At 49.7% G+C, this 21736-nt stretch overlaps 2 protein-coding genes across 2 annotated transcripts in view; both read right to left on the bottom strand.

The window, feature by feature from the left end:
* The window catches only part of DNAH9 (dynein axonemal heavy chain 9), a 215543-nt gene extending 212802 nt beyond the window's left edge, over positions 1-2741 (bottom strand). The window contains exon 1 of the mRNA XM_059828377.1: positions 2400-2741. Within this exon, the coding sequence (XP_059684360.1) occupies positions 2400-2741 (342 nt within the window). The remainder of the gene's footprint in view (positions 1-2399) is intronic.
* Positions 2742-4144: 1403 nt separating this feature from the next.
* Positions 4145-18491, bottom strand: ELAC2 (elaC ribonuclease Z 2). Its single transcript, XM_059828078.1, has 24 exons — positions 18292-18491; positions 18155-18205; positions 17985-18055; positions 17181-17245; positions 16454-16511; positions 15860-15928; positions 15176-15331; positions 14620-14678; positions 13838-13896; positions 13677-13749; positions 12543-12655; positions 11793-11891; positions 11440-11578; positions 11276-11361; positions 10094-10203; positions 9205-9301; positions 8627-8765; positions 7928-7966; positions 7654-7763; positions 7095-7194; positions 6894-7014; positions 6616-6694; positions 5645-5789; positions 4145-4928 (listed from the first exon to the last, which is right to left on the bottom strand). The coding sequence occupies exons 1-24, from the start codon at positions 18480-18482 to the stop codon at positions 4686-4688; spliced, it is 2472 nt and encodes an 823-aa protein (XP_059684061.1). The 5' UTR covers positions 18483-18491; the 3' UTR covers positions 4145-4685.
* Between the last annotated feature and the right edge of the window lie 3245 nt (positions 18492-21736).

The following is a 21736-nucleotide window of genomic DNA, read 5'->3' as shown; positions in this document are numbered from 1 at the left end:
CTGTTCATTTTCTTTTTGATTGTTAAAACGATAATTGGACTCACGATGAAGCCCCAGCTCCACAGAGCAGAGGTGTGCTCCCTCCAGCCATCACAAGAGTTAAGTGCGACAAGCAGACAAAGTCGCCCAGCTGTGAGCCGCACTTCCTCACTGAATAAAGACACAGTCTTGCTGTGTCTATACCTGATGTCCTGAACGACCCACAGAAAGTTTGACACAACCTATTTCTTTCACTGGACAAATTCTTCTAAGTCTGCCCTAAAAAACTCTGATAAAAGACTCTGCAAGAAGTCCTCGTGCAGCAGGAAGAGCAACGCTTGTCACCAGCCTCAGGAAATTCAAGACCTTTTTCACCTTCGCGCAGACCCACCCCATCCTCCTGACCCAGCACTGCCGCTCTGTTTTCCTTGAAGTGAAATTTGAGAAGAAAGTGGGACCAAACCCAGGCACGATCTTCTCCCTATGGAAATGCCACGTCTGTCTGCACAGGCGGGGGGGGGCAGAGAAAAGCCTGCAAACACACAGTCAGGATGCACAATCCTAACTGCTGAAGGCAGCCAGAAAGCAGGATCTAACAGGATCTTCTAAAGTGTTCCTACCTCAAAATCTCTCTGTAGCAGATGGTGTTTACAATCCCTATCATATGCTACCTGCCATCGTTTACAAACAAAGCCGCAATGCAAAAACCGCTGTTTGTGCAGACTTACCAAGACCTCGGGGCTCATCAAACACCTTAAAACAAAAGCTACCAGTGTACATAATGCGTTATCCCACAAAACCAAGATAACCAGTTGTGGAATTTGAATAATGAGGTGGGATTCCTGCGCACAGAGAACCCTAAAGACTGCCCTTGGTATCTCTTGTGCGAGCCGGGGGAGTGGAGACTCGCCTGGCTAACACAGGGTGCAGATAAGGAGGGGGCCCTGTGGAGGCAGGACAGCCCTGCTTGTGGTCAGCAAAGACAGTAAAATAACAGGAATCTGAGGGGTCCTTTGTTTCTTCGAAAGGCTTCATGTCCAATAACTGACCTTTGCCTCATTACCGGTGAAATGCATATTACAACTCACACCCCTGCACATGCTAATGAAGATTACAGAGGTCATGCTAAACATATATAACTATAGCACTCGTCTCTCCACCCAAATCATGCTACACGTCACATATGGCGGGGGGGAACCTCGTAGCTTTGGGGATAAAAGACAGAGAAAATGATTGTTAAAGTGGGAGAGAAGAACCTCGATACCTGACAGACCAGTCGACGGGCTGCGTTCTCCTCCTCCACCCCAGGCAGGGACGCCTCTCTGGGTAAGCGCTGCGCCTCTCACCCTCTGGGTGAAAGTTATCCCCGGGTTCTTGTATTACTATCAAGTTTGCTAGCAATATTAACCTTAATTAGTAGCACTATTGTAGTTAGTGAATTTATCAGTTGCAATCTCTAATCTGTTTCTGTTGCTTTCAGTAAAATAACTAATTTCGATTTCTGTGCAACTGCTTAGTGCAAGTCCTTTTGCTGGGGCTCTGATGAATGAATCAGTGAAAGTCCTGGGACTCTGACAGACAAATTTCGAAACTGCATTCCTTTTAATGTGACACCAGCCTGGCAGCCTGCTCTTGGGAATCCAATCTATCAGTCACCATCTTAATATACCAACAGCAACACCGGAGCTTCTCAAATCAAGCAGCTCCTCTCCCATTACAGCCTCACTGCTGAGACTTCTCCAGATCAGGGGCCATCAGGAATAAATTAAGAAACACTGTCTGGTTCAGGCTACTAGCACAGGAAAGAGAAAGCTCTCGATCCTCTTGAAGATCCCTTTGGGAAACGTCAGCCCACCTGAGGCAACCGGGCACTGAACTACAGGAGGCTCCTTCTGAACACCAGGAAACACTTTTTCACCGTGAGGGTAACTGAGCACGGGCACAGGTTGCCCTTGGAGGTTGTGAAGTCTCCATCCTTGGAGATACTTAAAAGTTACCGGGACATGGTCCTGGGCAACCAGCTCTAGGTGGCCCTGCTTGATCAGGGGGTTGGACCAGATGACCTCGAGATGTCCCCTCCAGCACCTACCACTCTGTGATTCCGTAACATGGATCAGTCCCGCAGGAACACCACCATTGGACAGGCCCAGAGCTGATGTGGATCGGGATCTGAGAGGTTTAAATGAATTCTAAAGACCCCCGTGGGCCAGGAGGTGCTGTGAAGGGCAGAGTTAAGGGTATGAGGGCATCGGCAGGGACAGGAGGGAGGCCAAGGACCCTCTTTGCAGGGGTGGACATCTTCCCCGCTGCCACGTGCAGTGGCCGGTCCCGGCGCTCGGCCCCGGGGTACCCGTCGGTGCCGGGGCTCACCCAGCACCGAGCGCCCAGGGCCACCCCCTCCGGGGCTGCCCGGCCCTTACCTCCTCCACGAGGGCGGCGAAGTGCCGCAGGGCGTCGGCGGGCAGGTCCCCGCAGAGCAGCTCCCCGGGGCCGGCGCCGGGGGGCCGGAGGAAGAAGAGCGCCTTGGGGCGAGCGGCGGCGGGCGGCGGCGGCGGCGGCCCCAGCGCCAGCTCCCCGCCGGGGCCGCGCCAGGCCAGCAGCGCCGGGCCCGCCGTGCCCCTCAGGAAGTCCCGCAGCAGCGGCCCCGCCGCCCCGCCGCCCGCCCAGCGCTCCCAGCGCTCCGCCGGCACCCCCAGCCCCCGCGCCGCGCATCGCCCCAGCCGCTCGGCGCCGGGCTCCGCCGCCGCCGCCTCCTCCTCCATCGGGCCGGCACCGGCGGGTGTTTGCGGGGAGGAGCCGCCGTTGCCCGGGGGACGCGGCCCCGGGCAGGAGGGGGACTCCGAGGAGCCGCCCCCGGTGTCCTGCCGGGAAGCCGAGGGCGGTCCCCAGCGCCGGCCCCAGCTCGGCTGGGAGACGCAGCCTCCCCGGAGTGGTCGCGGTCCGGCTTTTCCTTACACCGGCACGGCCCGGGGTCCCCAGAAGCAATTTTCCCTCCGGCTCACTGAGTGGGGAAGCTCATGAGCACAGGCCTGGGTCAAGTTTCTACACCAGGCACAGGCAGGTCCCTTTCACCACCACCTATCATGTTGCTCCACACCACCACCGTACTTGCATCAACCACCTGGAGCTGTACCTTGTGTGCTATGGTCTCCTAACACTGCTGTATTTGCATTTCATTAGTACTTTTACGGGAGAAGTGGTTCATTGTTTTATAAAACAAAGACCCCTCTTTACTTTTACGAAAAGAAGCAGTCCCGGGGCTGCTTGTCTCACCACAGCAGTAACCGTGCCCTCCCCCAGCACGCCAAGGTGATCCTATTTACACCTGCGCAATAACAAGTACTTGCTTAGTCTTTCCGCAGCCCCCCACTATTCTTAAAAACCTTTTTTTCTAGTACTTAGCTGTGTCATACCCAGTTTCCTCTTTAGACAAGCAAAATATTAAAGCACAGCTAATCAACAAAAGATGCTTTGCTGCCACTTGGTGTCCTCATTTTCCATCACCTTAGAATGAAGTCTTAAATCTTTAATAGGTGTTGGTATCATTTGCTGAGCAGCACTTGGGGCCCCGTGCCTTCGAGCTGGCTCTGAAAACGAACTCCTTAATTGAAACAGGGCAAAGGTTCCCCCCCTGCTTACAAACACATGCAGTTACAGGACTGGTAAGGAAGGAAGCAAAGCGGACCCACAGAAGCCTTGAAAACACTCCTCCTCTTAACTGCAGACCTTCCCCACATCCGCCTGCTTTGCTAGCTTTCCTGGCCCCTGCATCCAGGACTGGGATCTGCTGCAGGCAAGTCCCCGTTGTCTGTTCTGGAGCCATTCAGAAGCCACCCCCCCCTTGTTACCAGCTTGAACTGACAAGTGAAGCTCCTGGCAGTAGGGTAGCAGAGGCAGATACGATTTTGCTGGCACGACACACAACCAGAACAGGCATGAGGCTCCAGCACCAGGGTGAGATCTTGGTCTTTGCACCAATGCTGTAATGCAGAAAGAGCCAACCAAGGTCATTCTCCGGAGCAATTCAGGTATTTGTTTTTCCTCATTAGCAATCCAGACAAAACACAACCTCCTGTAAGATGTTGAGTGGTTTATTCAGATTCTAAATAAAGGTTTTGGAAAACTGATCTTATGAGAAAAAAAAAATCAGCTGAGAAAACCAAAATAAAATGGGAACACAGCAGTATTCACATCCCTAAATTAACCTAAAAATTAACTGGGTCCCATTTTATTGTGAAGTTTCCTCCTATGAGCTGGGTTCTGATACCTAGTTACATTCCTCATAACCCAGAGACCTGACTGCCTTACTCTGGCAAATCCACAGCCCCTCAAGGGCTTCTCAGTCCTGATCTCTTGCAAAGGTCACAGCTGCTGCTGTTACATTATCAATAGCTTCTAGCATAAAACCAAAAATTAAAACAGTTCAGAGAAGAACTTTTGGCTAAAAGAAAAGTGACACGTGGACTGGTGAGACCCAGGAACAGGAACTGTATGGGCAGACACTGTCACCACAAGGACTCGCGCTGCTAACAGCATGCTTGGTAGCTTCAGCCCACGGAGATCCACTCATGACCAAGCAAACCCAGATGCTGAGGCCAGCCCCTTTTCCATGGTGCCCACGGACAGCCCTCGGCACTGCACGCTCCCAAGGCCTGCGAAGAGCAAGGCACCTCTTAGAGAGCAGAGAATTCTCAGCCTTGTTTCTTTCAGTTTACTGTTTTAAGCTTCTTGTTTGGTAGTTCCTGATGGTTCTTGGCTTGTTTCCGTTTCTGGCGTGGCTCTTCCTTGTTCTCACCACCAGCCAGTTTGTCCAAGACTATAGCAGTCTCCTTCAGAAGCCGCATCTCCCGTTTCTCCTTCCGCTCCTCCATTTCTACTATGTCATCCGCAAACAAAGCCTTCAGAGGCGGGATGAGCTTCGGGATGGTCGGAAAGTCACCAAAACGTACCTGAAATACATCAGACACAGGAACACCTGCATGAGAATTGCTTTCTGTTTTCCTTCCTCCTCCCCTGTCTTTTGCCTGTTCAGATGGCAGGGCACTGCCTCTTCCTCTGTGCAGCACCCAGCACAGACGAGCCCTAACTTCAGTGATGATTTTCAGCGGCATTGACACTAGTGGGCAGGATATCATTTTCAACCCTACAGCAGTCAGTCCACAGATCCCATATGCCAAGTTATTTATACATTTACAAGAAACGATGTGGACACGGTACAAGTTTTGATTGATTAGTGAGCTATTCTCAACTGCTATGACTGCATTCAATCCAATGGCAGCAGCTTTTGGCTCCTGGACGTCTTTTGCAGAAAGCCATTAAAGCAGCACAGCAATTGAGAAGGGAGTGGGAATGGAAGCAAAATTAGGTTTTCAAGCTGGGAGTAGCATGCGCAGAATAGAGGTGACACGAGGCAAGTACCCAGTATGTTACGCGTGGACTTGTGTTCTCAAGAACCAGCAGCACCCGTCTCACTCTGTGCCACCCATTCTCCCCCATGTTGGTGATGTCTGCTGCCAGCAGTAAAAGGAGCTGTTTCAGAGATTACTCTTCAGAAGGTGATGGTGTATCGGTGCAACATTACATGTGGAGGACTTAACTCCTGAGCAGCCATCCCAAAATAACACTGAAATCTTCCCTACAGTCTGGCTCAAATCTCCCAGCTTACCCTCATATGATCGAATGCAATTCCAACCTTCTCGCTGAAGTCTTCACTGAACAGCGGGATCTTGGCGTATCTCTGACTGAAGTGATTGAGCATGATGAACTCTGCATTCATCTTCATCCCAGTCCGAATCGCCTGGGAGGTTGTGCTGCAAAAGGAACAGGAACACGGCACCGTGTATGACCCTGGTCACACACAGGCTGGCTAGCACTGCCCCTCCAATGGGGCAGGTCAGGCTGCTCTGCACCTAAGGTCACATCACACCAACAGCCAACACAAGGTACTACGTAACACTTGCTGAGCACAAGGTGACCCTGCTCTTTGCAGGCACACCCAGGCACCTTTTCCTCTGGCCACCAGCACTGGTGGAAAGTCTCTTGACTTCCAAATGACTCTGAGTGCAGGAAAGCAGCTGTAATTGCTTGGAGCTCTAAAGCTTGTAATTGCTTGGAGCTCTACAGTTAAGAGCTTCACAAACTGGGGACAGGGCCTTCTTCAAATACTTGTCCCAGGGGTGTCAGCAACTCCAGCTCTCTCGCACTGTAACTCACATGTAATTCTGAGAAGCTGCTCTCAGGTCTCCCCATTTTTACTGGGGGCAGCACTCAGTATCACTGGCTGCAGCACTGAGTTTTAATTGCTTGGTTAGCTGCAGGGGATATCATGACTCTTACCTCCTGAGCTTAGTCCTGAAATGTAATCGGGCAGAGGACCTTTCCTTTGGGCTAGTCTATTTGTAGAGTTACTACTGTCCATTTAAAAAGCTTCCCCCATCTCTCTTTGGAGACGTTCAGACGAGCTGTGAGAGTTACAGAGCTGGTGCAATGAGCAACACACCATTTTTAGTGCTGACAAGCTCTACGCACACCAGAACCATCTACAGGACTTGGGTCCTTCACCACCAGCTCCAAGGACAAAGCCAAGCTCTGCAACTTTACCTTCCTAATAGTGATTGACAGCAGAACACACCCCACCTGTGTGTCTTCTCTATTGCTTCTTTTTCCATGCCATCTTCCAGCGTTGCTTCATGGATCAGCAGGGTAGCATTTTTCCCTGTGTAAATAATCATATATTCAACCTTCACTTGAATATAGACTAGTTCAACTGCCTACATCAACTCTCATCTCCCTCCGTTAGCCCCTCATTGTGTTGCTGGCATAGCACCAAGGGTTTGGGGGTGCCCACTTCGGATACTAACAGTTCGAGACCTTTGTCCATGAGATTCTTCAAGCAGAGGGGTTTTGTCACCTACCCATTTGTACTAAGGCCGTGCAGGGCATTGTGTCACCAGAATAGACTACTTTCCAGCCAGATTTGTGGATCATTGAACATGCAAAAGCATTTTTACAGTGCTGGACTTCACAAGTCTGAAACTGAACAAGGATATAAGTGTTAGACCTCAGGTCGCCTCTTGCCCCTCATAGCAACTGACCCTGCCAGCTCATGAGCTTACCTCAGCCAAGTCGTAGTTCTCTAACAGAGAACTGACAAACCATTTGGCTTTAGGTTTGATGTTCTCACAGCCTTTCACAAGAGACTGGGAAGTAATCATTCTGTGAGGGAGGGGAGAAGAGACAACTAAGGACAGGTACAAAGTAAAACCTGACCTTATCTTTAAGCAGCCTATTTCTCCTTCTCAGTTCAGTGCCTTACAAACAAGACATTTTTGTGCACCCATCTGTTTTCCCCCTTGCTTTCATTACCCAGTGCCCCAGTAACTCATCCCACCACTTCTTCCCCACTGTCAAATACTCTTCTAGGAATCTTTTTTTCACATGCCCAAATACCCTTTCCTAAGGAAAAGTAAAGCCTGCATGTAAGCCTATATTAAGTAGCACAACTGAGTAACAAACCCTATCCTCCCCTTCGCAAACTACACATCCTAATTCTACACACAGTGGAAGGAGTCAGAGTCGCCTTCAACAAAGGGGTGGGGGGAATGAATGACAGTAGTTTGCCTTGAACAAGGACCTAGCAAGGACATTTCTCCACATACCGCACAGAACACTCACTTGATGTCTCTGAGAATCTCTTCACAGTGGTTGTGGTACTCATGTAGCCAAGGCATGATCTGTTCAGGTGCTACCAGAAACAGAGGGCTGAAAGCCTGACCAAGGGCTGCCTGGAAAAGCAAAGGCAGGGGGAAAAAAAAATCAGTACTAGGTATACACCAAATCACAGAAAAGAAACACCTAGGGAAATAACGGTGCTTTTCCACTACTCAGAAGTTCCCCTGCCCTCACTCCAAGGCAAGCTCAGGAGCAGTGAAACAACAGTACTACTTACAAAAGCTCTCCGTCTCTCCATCAGGATGTTCAACAACCCCTGCAAGGGGAATAAACAAGACACCAAGCTGTAGTCAGAAATATCTGGAGCATAAGAGGCAACAGTGCTACCGCAGCTCAGCAAGATGCAGTTTTTGGAAAACCTATAGTCAAAAATATATGATTACTGCTTTTCTAATAACTACAACTTGCAGAGCTGCTATAACACTGTCACTGCTTATGCCCCCAAGCTGGTGGCCAGCAGCCCACAACACAAGCCCCTCAGCCTTTTCCAGTGCTGCTGTGTCTGCTCCCAAAAGAAGGGTAGAGAGCAGAAAGTCTCCACCCAACATCTCAGACCCAGTGTGGTTTCCAGACACAAGACAGCAGACCAGCAAACCGCCTGCCCTGATCAGGCCCAATATAGAAGAGACCAGTTGGTCCTTCCATGACTATTTATTGCAAAGAACTGAAGGAAGCTGGGTTGGACACTGCTAAAAAATTGCAACTCTGGACAATCCGGGCAAGTCTGCAGGGACCCCTAACAGGAAGGGAGAGGGAATTGCAAACACAGACAGATTCAGTAGTGCCTGGGGAACGCAGAGAGGAAGTGCAGCCCTGACATCAGGGCAGCCTACATTCATCAGCTGCAGCTACATCTGAATCCCAAACAGTGCATGCCTGCACAGAACCCCTTCTCCTTGCAACACACTCAACCTACCGAATGATGATCAGTATGCATGTGAGACACAAACACAGCTACTATGTTACACAGAACTTGGTCAACTTGCTCTCCATAGTGGCGACAGAGCTGTCCAAACGTTCCTTCTCCACAATCCAAGAGGAGGGATCGGGTAGAGCTGGCAAGACAAGTGACAAAGACATTTAGCAGCAACTATATGAGCTCTGACCAGGGCCCATTCAGGGAGGAGGATCTTTTGGGTTGGAAGGCAGAGAGCTCTCAGTGCTCTATGCCTCTAAATGCTACGCCAGTCCTACTACCCAAGGCTTTAGAAAGACTGTTCTGTCTGCATAGCTCATTCTGGTCTCATGTTGATGCTGAACACACCCTTGGGACAGACAGTAAAATGAATGAAGACACTAAATGTTTGGCTTTACAGGTGGCTCTCAAGTCTTCTCCACCTACAGAGAGACAGGTGCCTGAAACTGAAGTTGTACAGCCTCCACTATAGGGGCACTCTCCCTGTGTCATCAACACACTGGTCAAAACAGCCCTCGGGCAACATCCCCTTGAGACACCGAGCCTCTCCAAACAGAATACGTGACATCGGGATTTACCTGGTATTTACCAGCGTGGAACTGACATTTCGGATTTTCATTGGAATTGCAGATCCTGTTCCCAAGAACACAATTTCAGGATAAGCACCCACATTTCCTGGAGAAAACAGACAAAGATTTGTAAGTAAATGTTATCCACATATTGTCCAGTCAGACACCATTTAGTTCAGCAGCCTAGTAACTCCATAGTCTACATGTCCAGCAAGTTAATTTTTGCCTCCCTCAGCCTCTGGCTTTCCTACAGCAGCAAGGTTTACAAGGGGAGACAGAATGAACAACACCAAGAAAACACATCACAATGCCTAACTGCATATCCAAAGGCGGGCAAACAAGGACTCTGCTCATTGCCCATGACAGAGCTGGCAGTTCAAGAGGGACCTGACTCCTGTTCTACAGTGCCTCGACTCTCCCTGGAATTAGGATCCAGATAGTGAGTGAGCGGTGCTGTGCCATACCATGAAAGCTTCACTGCCAACAGGACAACTGAAATGCAGAGCAGACTGCCTCACAGGGAGCTGGTTCTAGAGCAAGACTTCTCCCAGACATAGGGACTTGCACTGTGACTGCTATGACAGCATTCAACACAAGCAGAGCTCTGGTCAACTCAGAGAAGTAACACATGGGTGCTTTGTCTCTAATTGCCCGCAACAGCGCTCAATCCCCAAACCTGCAGAAAACCAGAAGCACAAGACTGTGTAAATTCAACTGAAATGAGCTAACTCAGTTTGCACTAAGCCTGTCCTCTGCACAGCTCCAGGAGGACTTAAGAGCACCTCTCAGGCAGCAGGAAAACTGCATGTTCACAGCTTTGTCTAGGCGCTAAAGCAGTGGGTCACCAAGACCATCTACTTCCCATTACACTGATCCAAGACAAGTTGCTGACCCTTACCTGGTATAGCAGACAGGCTCTCTTTGCACTCCTTCACACGAGTCTCGAAGTCAGGGAGATCCAAGGCTTCACTAACAAATGTGTCATGATCGCAAACAGTCACAGCATCTCTGAAAGAACAGGCCATGTATCAGCATGGGGCAGGGTAGGAACTGAAAAGACAGCACTTTTCAGAGCAAAGTGTCAAACTACTGTGCCAAAACAGCCTTACAACAAAAGGTCAAATGCTCCTTCCAAGCTCCATTTTGAGTGGTGAGGAAGATACATCCACAAGTGTGGTGTGCACCAAAAAGGCCTGGTTGGGCCGAGCCACACCACAGAAATAATCATTCCACCAAAGTGGAGAAGCTCCTGGAATCGCACTATGCTCCCCTGTGCTGCCCAGATCCAGAGAGCTGCCAGACACTAGAGGGCACTGCAAGGCAGCACGGAGACTCCTGGAAGAGGAACAACCACCCCAAAGGGATCCAGGAAGCACTCAAAAGCATAAGGGATCTGCATCCTGGTCCTGCATCAGAGCACGTGCAGTACTACAGACCTTCAGGAACCTTAAGCAGAGAAACTTAAACTCTTCTTGGCATCTGGGTCCTCCTATTCTGCCCGACAAAGCCAGAAATTTGAGCCATGGCAGCTGGTATCCCCCTGCACCACATGGTCCCCTGCCCTTAAGATCCTCATTGAGCAGCTTCACCTACTTGCCCACAAAGCAAGCACCAGTGGAGAAGTCTGCAACTGTTTAACCACCTGGGGCTTTCAGCTCTGATACCATCTGAAGACCCAAAAAGCCTGATAAGACTTTCACCACGCTGCCCAAAACATCTCTCCCTGCCACCATCTGTTCTTCCACAGCCACAGTTGGGTGCACAGCATATGAGGTCAGAGCAAAGGACAGAGGAGCACATGAGGCTACAAGAGCAAGGGGCAGAAACAACACTCCAAACCACCGGCCAGGTGGTGTTTTCAGTGGTTTGCTCATCCATGTCCTACACTTTGTCTGAGCCTTTCAGGGACAGGGACACACCCCTCAAGACACAGATGATAGTTTAGAAGCTACCCCAGCACAGCTGCCAGTAAGAATCTGCAAAGGATGCTGACACAGTGTCCTCCCTCAGCACAGACTCACACCGAAAAGCTGCTTCAAGCCAACACCCAAAAACTGGTAAGTCAAGGATTCCCACTGACCTCTGCCACTCCTGTTGTGGTCTGAAGTGGTATTTCAAGAGGCACTCTCCTCGCACAATGGGCACACTACACACAGCCTCCTCTTCCTACAGGGAGAAGAGTGGCATTTAACACATTCCTGGCTCAGGGGCATGAGGTACACAGGCAAGCAGGGCCTGGCCTACCTTGCTCTGATAGGTGGTGAGCAGAGGGAAGATCTCTGGGTGGATGAGGTTCAGCTGAGTTTGGATCTTGTAGCTGCGTGGGTTGTGCACTGCGGAGGAGTTTTCATTGAGCACTAAGTGCTGAGTTCCAGGTCCAAATCTGTAAGAGGGCAATAACATGCACAACAGCTTCAGCCCCGTGTTAAGAGTTAGGCATATGTGCACACCTGAGCCATTAACTAAAACCTCATCTAAGCCGGCAGAGCCCTACTGTCAGCCAACAGCTATTTCTACTCTTGGAAAAACATTTGCACCATAAGAACACGCTGCTCCCCAACAGTGACATGAAACCAAGTAATCAGAAGATCACATACCTTTCCAGCCATTGCTGGTAGCGGCTGTCTCGAAGCACTGACTCCGGAGTCATGTGAATAACCAAGGCCACCTGGTTCTCAGGAAGCCCTTCCTGGTACCTGGGGCACATTCAGATACAGAAAGAATACCTGCGCTTCAGTCCTCTATCACCTTGGCATCCCCTGCCCTCTCCCATCTTGGTGCTACCAGAGATGGTCCCCCTGAAGCAGGCAGAGCACAGATTTTAAGGGCACAGCCCAGGAGCTGTAGGCTCCACATCACGATAGGCACAAGGCTCCACAAGGCTCAAGCCCGCTATTTGCTGACACCTCCACTCTTCCCCCCAGGGCAGTTCCTCTCCTCCAAGAGCAACAACATCTGCAGAGCCTTGCAGAAGCCTAACATGCTTCTGCACAAGCCCTACAGGGATGTTACATGCAGTCCAGGCTTCCACCACACAAGGAAGCAGCAGTCTCTACATTGCTCCCCTGCAAGACACCAGTGCCCATTTCCTTCTCAGGAGGCCCCTGAGGGAAGACAGGCCTGTCACAGTTACAGAACCTCACTGGTACTGCACAGGCCTGCCTTTCCTGAAGGCCTCAAAATGCACCACCAGTCCTTTCTTGCATCTCTAGCTCCTTAACAGTGCTCAACAGCTCAGACATCGGCCACAAGAACGAACACATCTAGAATAGAACAAGAACTTCCCTTCGGCAAAGCTCGGCACAGATGTCTTCCCCCAAACACTCCAGGTCACCCAGCCCCACTACCTTTGGAAGGTCTCGTTTTCACAGACAGCATCCACAAAGCCCTCGTGAGGACACTCCAGCACAATGAACACTGGGCCAGGATCAGTAGGGGTGCACAGGTCTTCAGGAAAGAGCTGCAGGCAGATACACAAAGATCACACCACAGTCAAGCTATACACACAGCCCTTCTCACATCATTACGTCCGACTCTTTTGGCAGCTGTTCTGTCAGCCAGCCCCCAGCAGGCAACTCCAAGCAGGTGCTCTCAATGCTCAGTGAACCCAGCCAGTGCAGTTCTTGTTCCCTTTCTGCTCTCATTACACAAGTTTGCATTTTGCTGTGTAACAACAAATCCCAACCCTGGTCTCAGAGCAAACCTAGTATAAGGAAGGGAATTTTAGCAGCTTCTAGGTTCCCACAGCAAATTCAGATGGTAGCAAAACGCATGCTTAAGAAAAAAAGGCTTTGTGAAATTCTTATGACACAAAGATGTGTCAATTCTATCTCCCAGGTTAGGATCTTCACTTACAGATCATCTGGGACATGGACTTGCTTCTCACTTCAGACTAGTGTTTGAGAGATTAAGACCCTGCACACAGGAACCATTGAACAACTTCTGGTCTAAGAGGTGCAAATAGAGGAAGGAGGGAGTGATAGCTACACAGGCATCCAGACCCCAGATTTAAAACATGCAAGCATTAACTCCACTAGTTCACTCCTAGACCTGTATCAGCTTTGGGAAGGGGAGATGAAGAAGCTCTGACAAACAGCAGACGTACAGTCCTACTCACAAATTAATTCATTTCAGAGCGTACTTCCCTAATCATACCCCTACAACAGCTCCAGACATTTCCCCCACAGGAGCCACATTCAGCAACAACTTGGGCCTAGAACAGGGACTGGTCACTAACCAAAAGTAGCCACTCAAAGCTCAAAAACAACAAAATCTATGCCAATCTCTTAGCAGGGATGAGAGGGAATAGGCAGACAACCAATCATCCAACCCTTGCCTCAGGAATGGGTGTAAAAAAAAAAAACCATGTACCAATATCTATTGGTAGGCAAAACATTCTGCACAAAAAGCTTGTCACCCTGGGAGGCCAGTGGAGGAGGGAGGATGGCAAAGCCACAGCAGAAATCACAGATATATCTTACCTCTCTGCCTTCAAAAGTGATGCTCTCCCCATTTTTGAGAGCTGTAATTATGGGAAGAATGGCTGGAGTTCCCCTGAAAACAAGGCCATAGAAATACTTAGCTTGCCAACATCAACATGCCTGGTGTTGCCCCATCCCCCAGGCTGGGATCTTGTACTCACACTGGCAGGCCCATCTCCTGTGCTTTAGCTGCTAGGAATTTTCCCTTCTTTGGGTGAATCTGAAAAGAGTTAAATAAAACAGGATTATCAGCCAAATAAAGACAGCCAGGAAACAAGATCCACATACTTCCAATTTAAGTGTTGCCCCACAAGCCAAGGAAAGTTTTTTGTTTTTAATTTTTTTCAGTTCCACAGCCACTAGTCCAATTTACCCCAAAAAACTTTTTCCTAGACTTTCTGGTTTCCAAGATCACACTACTGCTTCTTGCTCCCTTCTTTAGCCAAGTATGCAGGACAGACTTCCCTACTATAAGCATTAAGCAAGAATGGAACCTGTATACTCTTAACTGGCTGCTCTATAAAGAACACTTCTAAAAAAATGTCTTTAGTTTTTACACATTCCTACTCACGCTACAGTTACTCTGACCTTTGAAAAGTAAAATCACAAAATGGCTTCAAAGTCGTGCTTGAAAACGCTATCTCCAATTAAATCTATTTCATGAGATGAAGAGTCCTAATGACATTAGGAAGCATTTCTTTACAGAGGGGGTGGTCAAACACTGGAACAGGCTTCCTAGAGAGGTGGTTGATGCCCCAAGCTTGTCAGTGTTTGAGAGCCATTTGGACAATACCCTTAATAATATGCTTTAACTTTTGGTCAGCCCTGAAGTGGTCAGGCAATTGGACTAGATGATCGCTGTAGGTCCCTCCCAACTGAAATACTCTATTCTGTTCTACATTCTATTACACATTGATCTAGAGATCTTTGTGTCCAAGCTTACTTTACAAAGGAAAGCCATCACCAGATCAGGATGCCTGCTTGCACACTTCTGGTCGTCACCTGTAAAAGAAAGCAAAACTCCTCAGAATTATCACTGACTATCATTTTTCTTAACGTGCCAATGTTTGCTAAAGCATTAACAGGAACAGTATCATCCAGCCGACTTGGAGCCCAGCAGCAAAGTGTTACAAGCACCTAAGGCCAGAGAGCCCATGGTTTCAGCTACAAGAAAACAGAATAAAGCCCAAGACTGAAAAATAATCAACCCCGACAGCCACTTGTAATTAAATTACAAAGGCTGGAGCACCCACTCCAGCCAGGGACAAACTACTACAGGGACTAATCACACTCCAAGTAGGAATCATGTCCAGTTTCTAGGCCTTATTAGTTCTGTGTCAAATTCCAAAGTACCAGAACTCATTCTGCTCCATATAATCCTTCAGCTGAGCTTCTCTACAGACCTCACTTCCAGAGAGCAAACGGCTTGAAGGACAAATGCATATCCTTAATTTGGCATTATTTCATTAAACTTAAAAAGGTCGTTCCATTTTTTTCACCTGTTTTCTTTGGGCTTTCTTTTTCCTTGCCCTCCTCCAAGCTTTGCTGTGCCGCTTTTGGGGATCCATGCCCTGTGTCCCCTTTAGGGCTATTTCCACCTTGGGTTGATGCTCCAGGACTCTGAGGCAAAGTACTTTCAGCAGCTAGTGGTTTTCCTGTCCCAAATCCGATAAAACCAGACAAAGATCACTCAATCAAAAGGGACAGACAAGAAAAGCATGAGTAGCATTCCCTCTTCCATGACAGCCACGTTTAAATTGTACCAGAATACAGAGCTCTTCCCCCCAGTCTGACTTGCTCTTGCATATTCTAGTCACTTATTTCAGGAGCCGTCCGTCATCCAGGTCCTTCAGATTCTCTCAAAATTGCTAAACTCTGTCAAGTCTGTGCCCGTACTCTTAAGTATCACAGTTTCCAGCAGTAAGAAAACTCAGCTGGCTAAGAAAGCCAAATCCAGTGATGTTTCACATGTCATTTTATACACCCACACCTAAAGGAACAAACCAAGGCCCTGAGTCAGCAGGTCTTGTTTCTTTGAAAGAGATCCATCTCCCGAGTAAAACATGCAAATTAATAAACCTCTCCTTACTCAGGCTTGCAAACAGAAGCCGCTCCTTTAACTGCCTTAAGGATGATTGCTGAAGAAGTGCTTCTTCTGTCTGACTACAGCATCACATGCTCACCTGTAAGAGGTATTTGGTAGACTGTCATTGTCTCGTCCTTATACTCAGGCTCTGTATGCAATTGCACAGCTGGAAAGAGATCAGAAACTGACATTAACAAGTTTATAAGAAGAGATTCATACTCTACAAAAATTTAAATAAGGAAAATATCTTTTTTCTTTCTTAAACAAAACCTGCTGGATGTCCCCCTTCCCTTTCTCTGCCCAGCTGCAAAGATCAATGAATAATTAAAGTTCTTAAAAGCCCACCATCCACAAAAATTAGTCCATGATACCACCGTAAGCAAGTCCTCTGGCAGTCTCTGGAAGCAAATTGTCTTTACAGTGCTTTCAAACCGAATGCTGTTTACTAGTCGGACAGACTGGCAGCAGCCTACCAGAAACAGAGCTGGAAACACTGTTTTTCTTCCAGACAGTTCTTGTGATGAATTTAAACAGTGTATCAGATCAAAACAAATTTTTAAAACTTTCTTTGAGTGGCTCTAAACCAGAGACATTTATTCTGCAGTTGTTACTGTTCAATGCAACCTTGGCTACAGCTGAAACAGAAAGAAGTTACAAGTTCATATTAGCTACATATCACTGACCTACATACCTAAATCCATCCTTTTTAGGGGTCCAGGAAAGAGTCGAATTGCTTTCAAGTAGTTTTGCTGGAAAAGAGACAGTGTATCAGGAGGCCACGCCCAAGCAGTTCAATTACAAGCACCACTTTCAGGAGTTACAGTTACTTTCAGTGAAGTCAAAGGCTCAATGCCCAGTCAGGAAAAAACTGGGCAGCACACAACCAGCCAGAAAGCACTGGGCAGGTGTCCCACCTCCTGTGGGCATTACTCATTTAGGAAAAGAAAGGAAAATAAAGAACCACTCTCCCCATCCCTTCCATCAGTATGATTAGTCAGCAGATACTGCAAGGAAATAAAGCAATGCTGAGGACTGGAAATTTTCAGCCTGGACATAGCATTAGGCTGGCAAGGATTGCGTTAAGCAGGACATCAGAGACCGAGATTCTATTAAAAGAAAATGGGGAGGGAGCAGACAGGAGAACCAAGGATGGCCTTTTTCAAAAATATGATTTCCCAGAATATTAGCTGACAAGACAGTTTTAAGGAGCAGAAGTCTGATGCTGTCCTGTGTGTAACTGAAGAAGTTTGCTTTTTAAAGCCAGCCCTTGTGGCAGAACCTTCGGGCTGGCACTAACTCAGACCAGCATTTTACACCTGTATGATGATTCACGCCTTTGATACCAGCTCCCCCAATTCCAAGGTAAGCTTTAACATTTGAAGGGTTCGCTCTCCCTTCTGCAAGCTTCCCCTACTTACCAGCTTTGGTGGCCCTAGGAAAACACATCTCTGAAGTCCCATAGCCTTTAACGTGAGAATCATACCTAAAAGAAAGCAGAGAAACAGCTTTACCACAGCCCCACTAACTGCTGGTAGATCACAGAAGAAAGATCCCTCTCAGCGCCCAGGAGTGCTGGGCCTCTCCATGAAGGCCAAAACTGAACTCGCATGCAGATTTGATTTTGCCTCAGCTTTGTGGCAGTTTTGACAAGTCACTTTTCTCTGCAGATAAATAAAATATCTACAGATCTTGACAGTCGCAATTTGGAGCAAGTTACCTGAACAGATTGTTAATCTCCTTTCTTGGAGATTTCCAGAATTTTAATGGCTAAGATCCTAAGCGATCTGTTCTAATCTCACGCTGCTTTGAGGACAGGGGTGGGCCAGAAACCTTTGCAGGTCCCTTTGAACTCAAATTAGTCTGACTCACGAACAGCTCCCTGCTGGCAATGCAACACTGGTAATGCCTTCCACTCTAAAAGATTTTGGGAAGATAAAGCCATGCATGCCGGGGACACAGCGCTTCTTCACCGAGTGTTCGCATGCACTGTCACAGAGACTACATTGCGGCTGGAAGCACCGCAGAGCCCCACGTGCAACCCAGCCGCTCTGACAGCCCTTTTCCTCTTTCCACTGCTACATAAACGTCCCCACACACCACCCATCAGGCAGCTTGCAAAGCAACCATCTCTGGCCTAGACAACTGCTGCCTATGGCTGGACCTTGCAAGAGGAACCAGTGCCAGACTGCCACTGGGGCACCCAGCCAGCCCCCCCCACTCACCTGGCAGCCCCCCGACGTTGGCCCAGGCCACCCGGCTGAGGAAGATGCTGTCCAGGTGGGAGATCTTCAGCCTGAGGGGCGAGATGGGGGGTGGGTGGGGGTGAGCAGGGACCGATGCAGCCCCGGGGAGGTAAATCGGGGCGGCCCCCCCCCCACTTGGCCCCACTTACTTGTGCTCCTGCATGGCCCGCTGCGTGCCCTCGCCGCAGTTGAAGAGATACCTGAGGAGAAGAGCGGGTCGGGTCAGACCTGGATGGGGGGACCCGGGCCCAGCCCAGGCGGGGAGTCCCCGCGGCCTCACACTCACCGGTTGAACTCGGAGAAGACGTAGACGGCGGCGCCCGCGTCGCGGCTCCCGGCAGCCACCACCTGCACATAGACGGTGTTGGGCCCCGCCAGGCCCGTGCCCGCGCTTCGCCGCCTCTCGCGGGCCCACACATGCCGCGGCACGTCCTTGGGCCGCCGGGCCGGCCGCGCCGCCGAGGAGCCCTCGGCCATGGCCCAGCCCGCCGCCAGCCGCCGCCGCCGCGTAAGGCCGAGGACCGGCAACAGCGCCCGCGCGAGGGCCCACATCCGCGCGCGCGTCCGCCCGCCGCGCACCGCCCGCCGGCCGCCGCCAATAGGCGCGCAGCGGCGTCAGCGGCCTCCCTCCCCATGTGATGCGGGCGAACCAATGAAAAGCGACAAGCCGCTCCAGCCGACCCGCCCCTGAGGCGCCGCTCTCGGGCCCGGCCCGGCCCCCGTCCGCTTTCACGTGACTGGTCTTACCCAATCGGAACTTCTCTGCTTGCCATCACGCTAGGGGTGGTGCTCAGTGGCGCCTCGCGGGTGCCTAGCAACGCGGGTGCCTAGCAACCACCCCCTTTCCACCGGCCTCGCCCGGGCCCTCCCGCTGTGCCGCTGCAGCCCCGGGGCTGTGGCGGGCCCGCGGAGCAGCGCCGGGGCACGGCCTGAACCCGCTGCAGCTCCTGCCACGGCGAGCTGCCGTTCCGGGGCCCTGCCAGAGCCTGCGAGGGGTGGGCCAGGCGGGCAGGCCGCGGGCGAGGGGGCCTGGTGGGGCCTTGTGGCTTCGCAGTACCTGCTAGGAGGTAGGCCGTGAGGAGCCGGAGCCGGGCTCCTCACAGCGTCTCAGGAGGAGGAGAAGCAACAAGTTAAAATGCAGAATGTGCCAGCCAGGTGGACGGAAAGCCTCTTCCCTGTGAGGACAGTGAGGCGCTGGGACAGGTACCCGGCAGAGCTGCGCAGTCCCTCTCCTTGGAGGTTGTCAGGACCAGTCTGGATAAAGCCCTGAGGACCCTGGTTTGACCTCGGAGCCGGGCCAGCTTTGAGCAGGAGGTTGGACCTCCCAAGGTCCCTCAGAACCCAAATTACCCTGTGATTCTCCAGTCTCCTCCTCACCATTTCCCCATTGCTCACAAGCTCCTCTCCCATATGAGCCGTGTTCAGGGCCTGTTTACAAATACTAGACAATCAGGCCACAGCTCTGTTTATTTTTGAGCTCTCTAAACCCACTCTGAGTTCTCTCAGACTTTCTATTTGCTTCAAAAAGAACCACTAAATTTTACTGTAACCAGAGTACCCCAACATAAACAATCCTAATCATCAATATCCCTTTTCTTCCTTACTTCCAAAGGCAAACCTTATCTTTCTCAGTGCTTTGCTTTCCAAACACTGTCTCCCTTTATTCTTAGTGCCAGTGCTCTTCCCTTTCTTTTCCAGTGAATCAAGTAAGCACTTTGAGTGGGGACCTGTCCAAGCCTCCAGATCTTCCCATAGCTGTTTACATCTGTTCTATCAGTTTTCTTCAAATCTATAATTTACTGACCATTTCTCCTTCTTCTGACTCCCATCTCTTCACACAATAGCTCACATTAGCATGATTTTTTTTTCCTGGTTTTCCCCACTTCTGGGTGAAATAAAAGGTTTGTTCCTTTGAATGGCAAACTCTCTGTTCACGCATGTTTTACACGTTACACTCCTGCAGCCTAAAGCTCACTCACAGCACTTGGCTCTGCTCCCTGTAGCCACACAGGAAAGGAAACATCAATTTAGATCTTAAATTGCTTCCCAATAAAAGTTGCAGTTTCCTAAAGGTGAGTGCTCTATCTGTGCATTCCTGCCCCACTGCTGCATCATTTCCTCCCTGTGTCAATGATTTTCTGCTCAGGTGAACAATCAAAAAGTATGAAAATACCTTTTTTGTGCTTAATGCTTTTCTTTTACACCTTTGGGAGCACAAAAGCTTTTTTAGGGCTCTGACCAGCTGGCATGGGGTTTCCAGCCAATGTTTCTTTAGTTGGTGAAATAACTAAGATGGTGTGTGGTATTTTTCATCAAATGAATGCTGGCAATTGTGTCCAACCTTGCTGGCTTGGTTTTGTTTGCACAGGCCACTATTTAGAGCTGTGACTTCACTAAAATTCTGTAAAGTGACAAAGCTGCCTGTAATATCTCAAGAGTCTTCTGAAGATTTCACAGGAAGTAAGTAAAAAACTCTGAATCTGATCTAAGGTTCATGCTAATGAAAGCACACAACTGTCCTTTGCCGTTTCAGCTGCAATGTTGTCTGGGCAGCTCACATACTGGGGAGGAATTTCAAAGACTGGTTTATGGTTCAGGAGGAAATGTCTTTTATTTTACAGTTTTGGTCCTTGTTTTGGGTGAGAGTGGTCCTAGCCTAACAGATTTGTTGGCAGAGAAGTAGGGACATCCCAGAGTTTAGTCCCTATAGTACTCATAAAGTGAATGACTCACGCATTTTGCCAACTTAATTCTTGTTGTGATTCAGATGTCCTTGGAAAACTATCTTTTGTCTTATAGATAGGGTGCTTGATTAAGCTGGGAAAGGTCTTGGTTTCAGATTTTCAACATGACCTTGTAAAAGTTTGGAATAGTTCTCTCTCTCTGAAATTCTGGATGTTAAACCCATCCTTTGGTTCTCAAAGTCATCTGGAGTAACAGTTGTGGTCTGTTGGTGCACTTTTTGGGTGCACGGAGGCAGTGAACTTTGCCTCGGTTGTGACGAGGACCAGGAATCACCCAGAGACATTAATGCTGTTGACAACATCTCTGTATTTCTCTGTGTCACTTATGTAGTGCTGCAGGGACTGACTGAAAACGGTTCACACCCTTTGCATGCAGGAGGTCCCATTCTGAAAGGGGACTCCAGTCCGTGCAGGGCAGTCTGACAGCACCCGTGTGCGGTGGCTGCGTATGGTGTCAGGAGCACATCCAGCAGCACGCTGCTGTTTGACACTGTTGTAGCAATCAGCAGCATCCATCAGAGGTGCCTGATAACGGGCCAAGGGCTTGCTCTCCGGTCTAACTGAGGCGACAGAGATCACAACCTGCCTCCTGACCAGGGAAAGCCCAAGCTGGTTTGCAGCCTCCTATCTGTGTGTTCTTTCGGCACTCCTCGTGCCCATGTGTTCTGTATGAGGCACGTAGCCTGTCCCGGTGTCATCCTTAGACCCCTCCTACTGCGTGTGCTGCCGGCGCTGATACGGGCTGCCTGCAAGCCACTGTTGGTGATCTGGGAAGCTATGGTCAGTCTGAACTCCTGCCAGGCCGGGGAGGGGTGTGAAGCAGATTACTGCTCCGGGAGCAAGTGGGTCTCCTGGAACAGGTCTCCCAACCCTTTGATAATAAATACTAAATCACAGTCTAATTTCCCACAAATGCCTCATCGTTCCAGCTTCTGAAGATCACATGCAGTAATCAGCCCCAGCATAGAAAGTCATTATAAAATCAGC

The sequence above is a fragment of the Gavia stellata genome, chromosome 22 (genome assembly GCF_030936135.1).
Source record: "Gavia stellata isolate bGavSte3 chromosome 22, bGavSte3.hap2, whole genome shotgun sequence".
Lineage (NCBI taxonomy): Eukaryota > Metazoa > Chordata > Aves > Gaviiformes > Gaviidae > Gavia > Gavia stellata.
Note: the sequence above shows the minus strand (reverse complement) of the source record. Positions and strands in the feature narration are given on the sequence as shown.

Bases quoted from the DNA above. Each gene is read 5' to 3' on its own strand.
- ELAC2 (XM_059828078.1), bottom strand. From the start codon at position 18,482: ATGGCCGAGGGCTCCTCGGCGGCGCGGCCGGCCCGGCGGCCCAAGGAC. The intron at 11,362-11,439 runs GTAGGCCAGGCC...TTCTCCCTGTAG, and splicing joins TCACCACCTATCAGAGCAAG to GAAGAGGAGGCTGTGTGTAG. The intron at 4,929-5,644 runs GTAAGCTGGGAG...GATGTATTTCAG, and splicing joins TTGCATTCGATCATATGAGG to GTACGTTTTGGTGACTTTCC.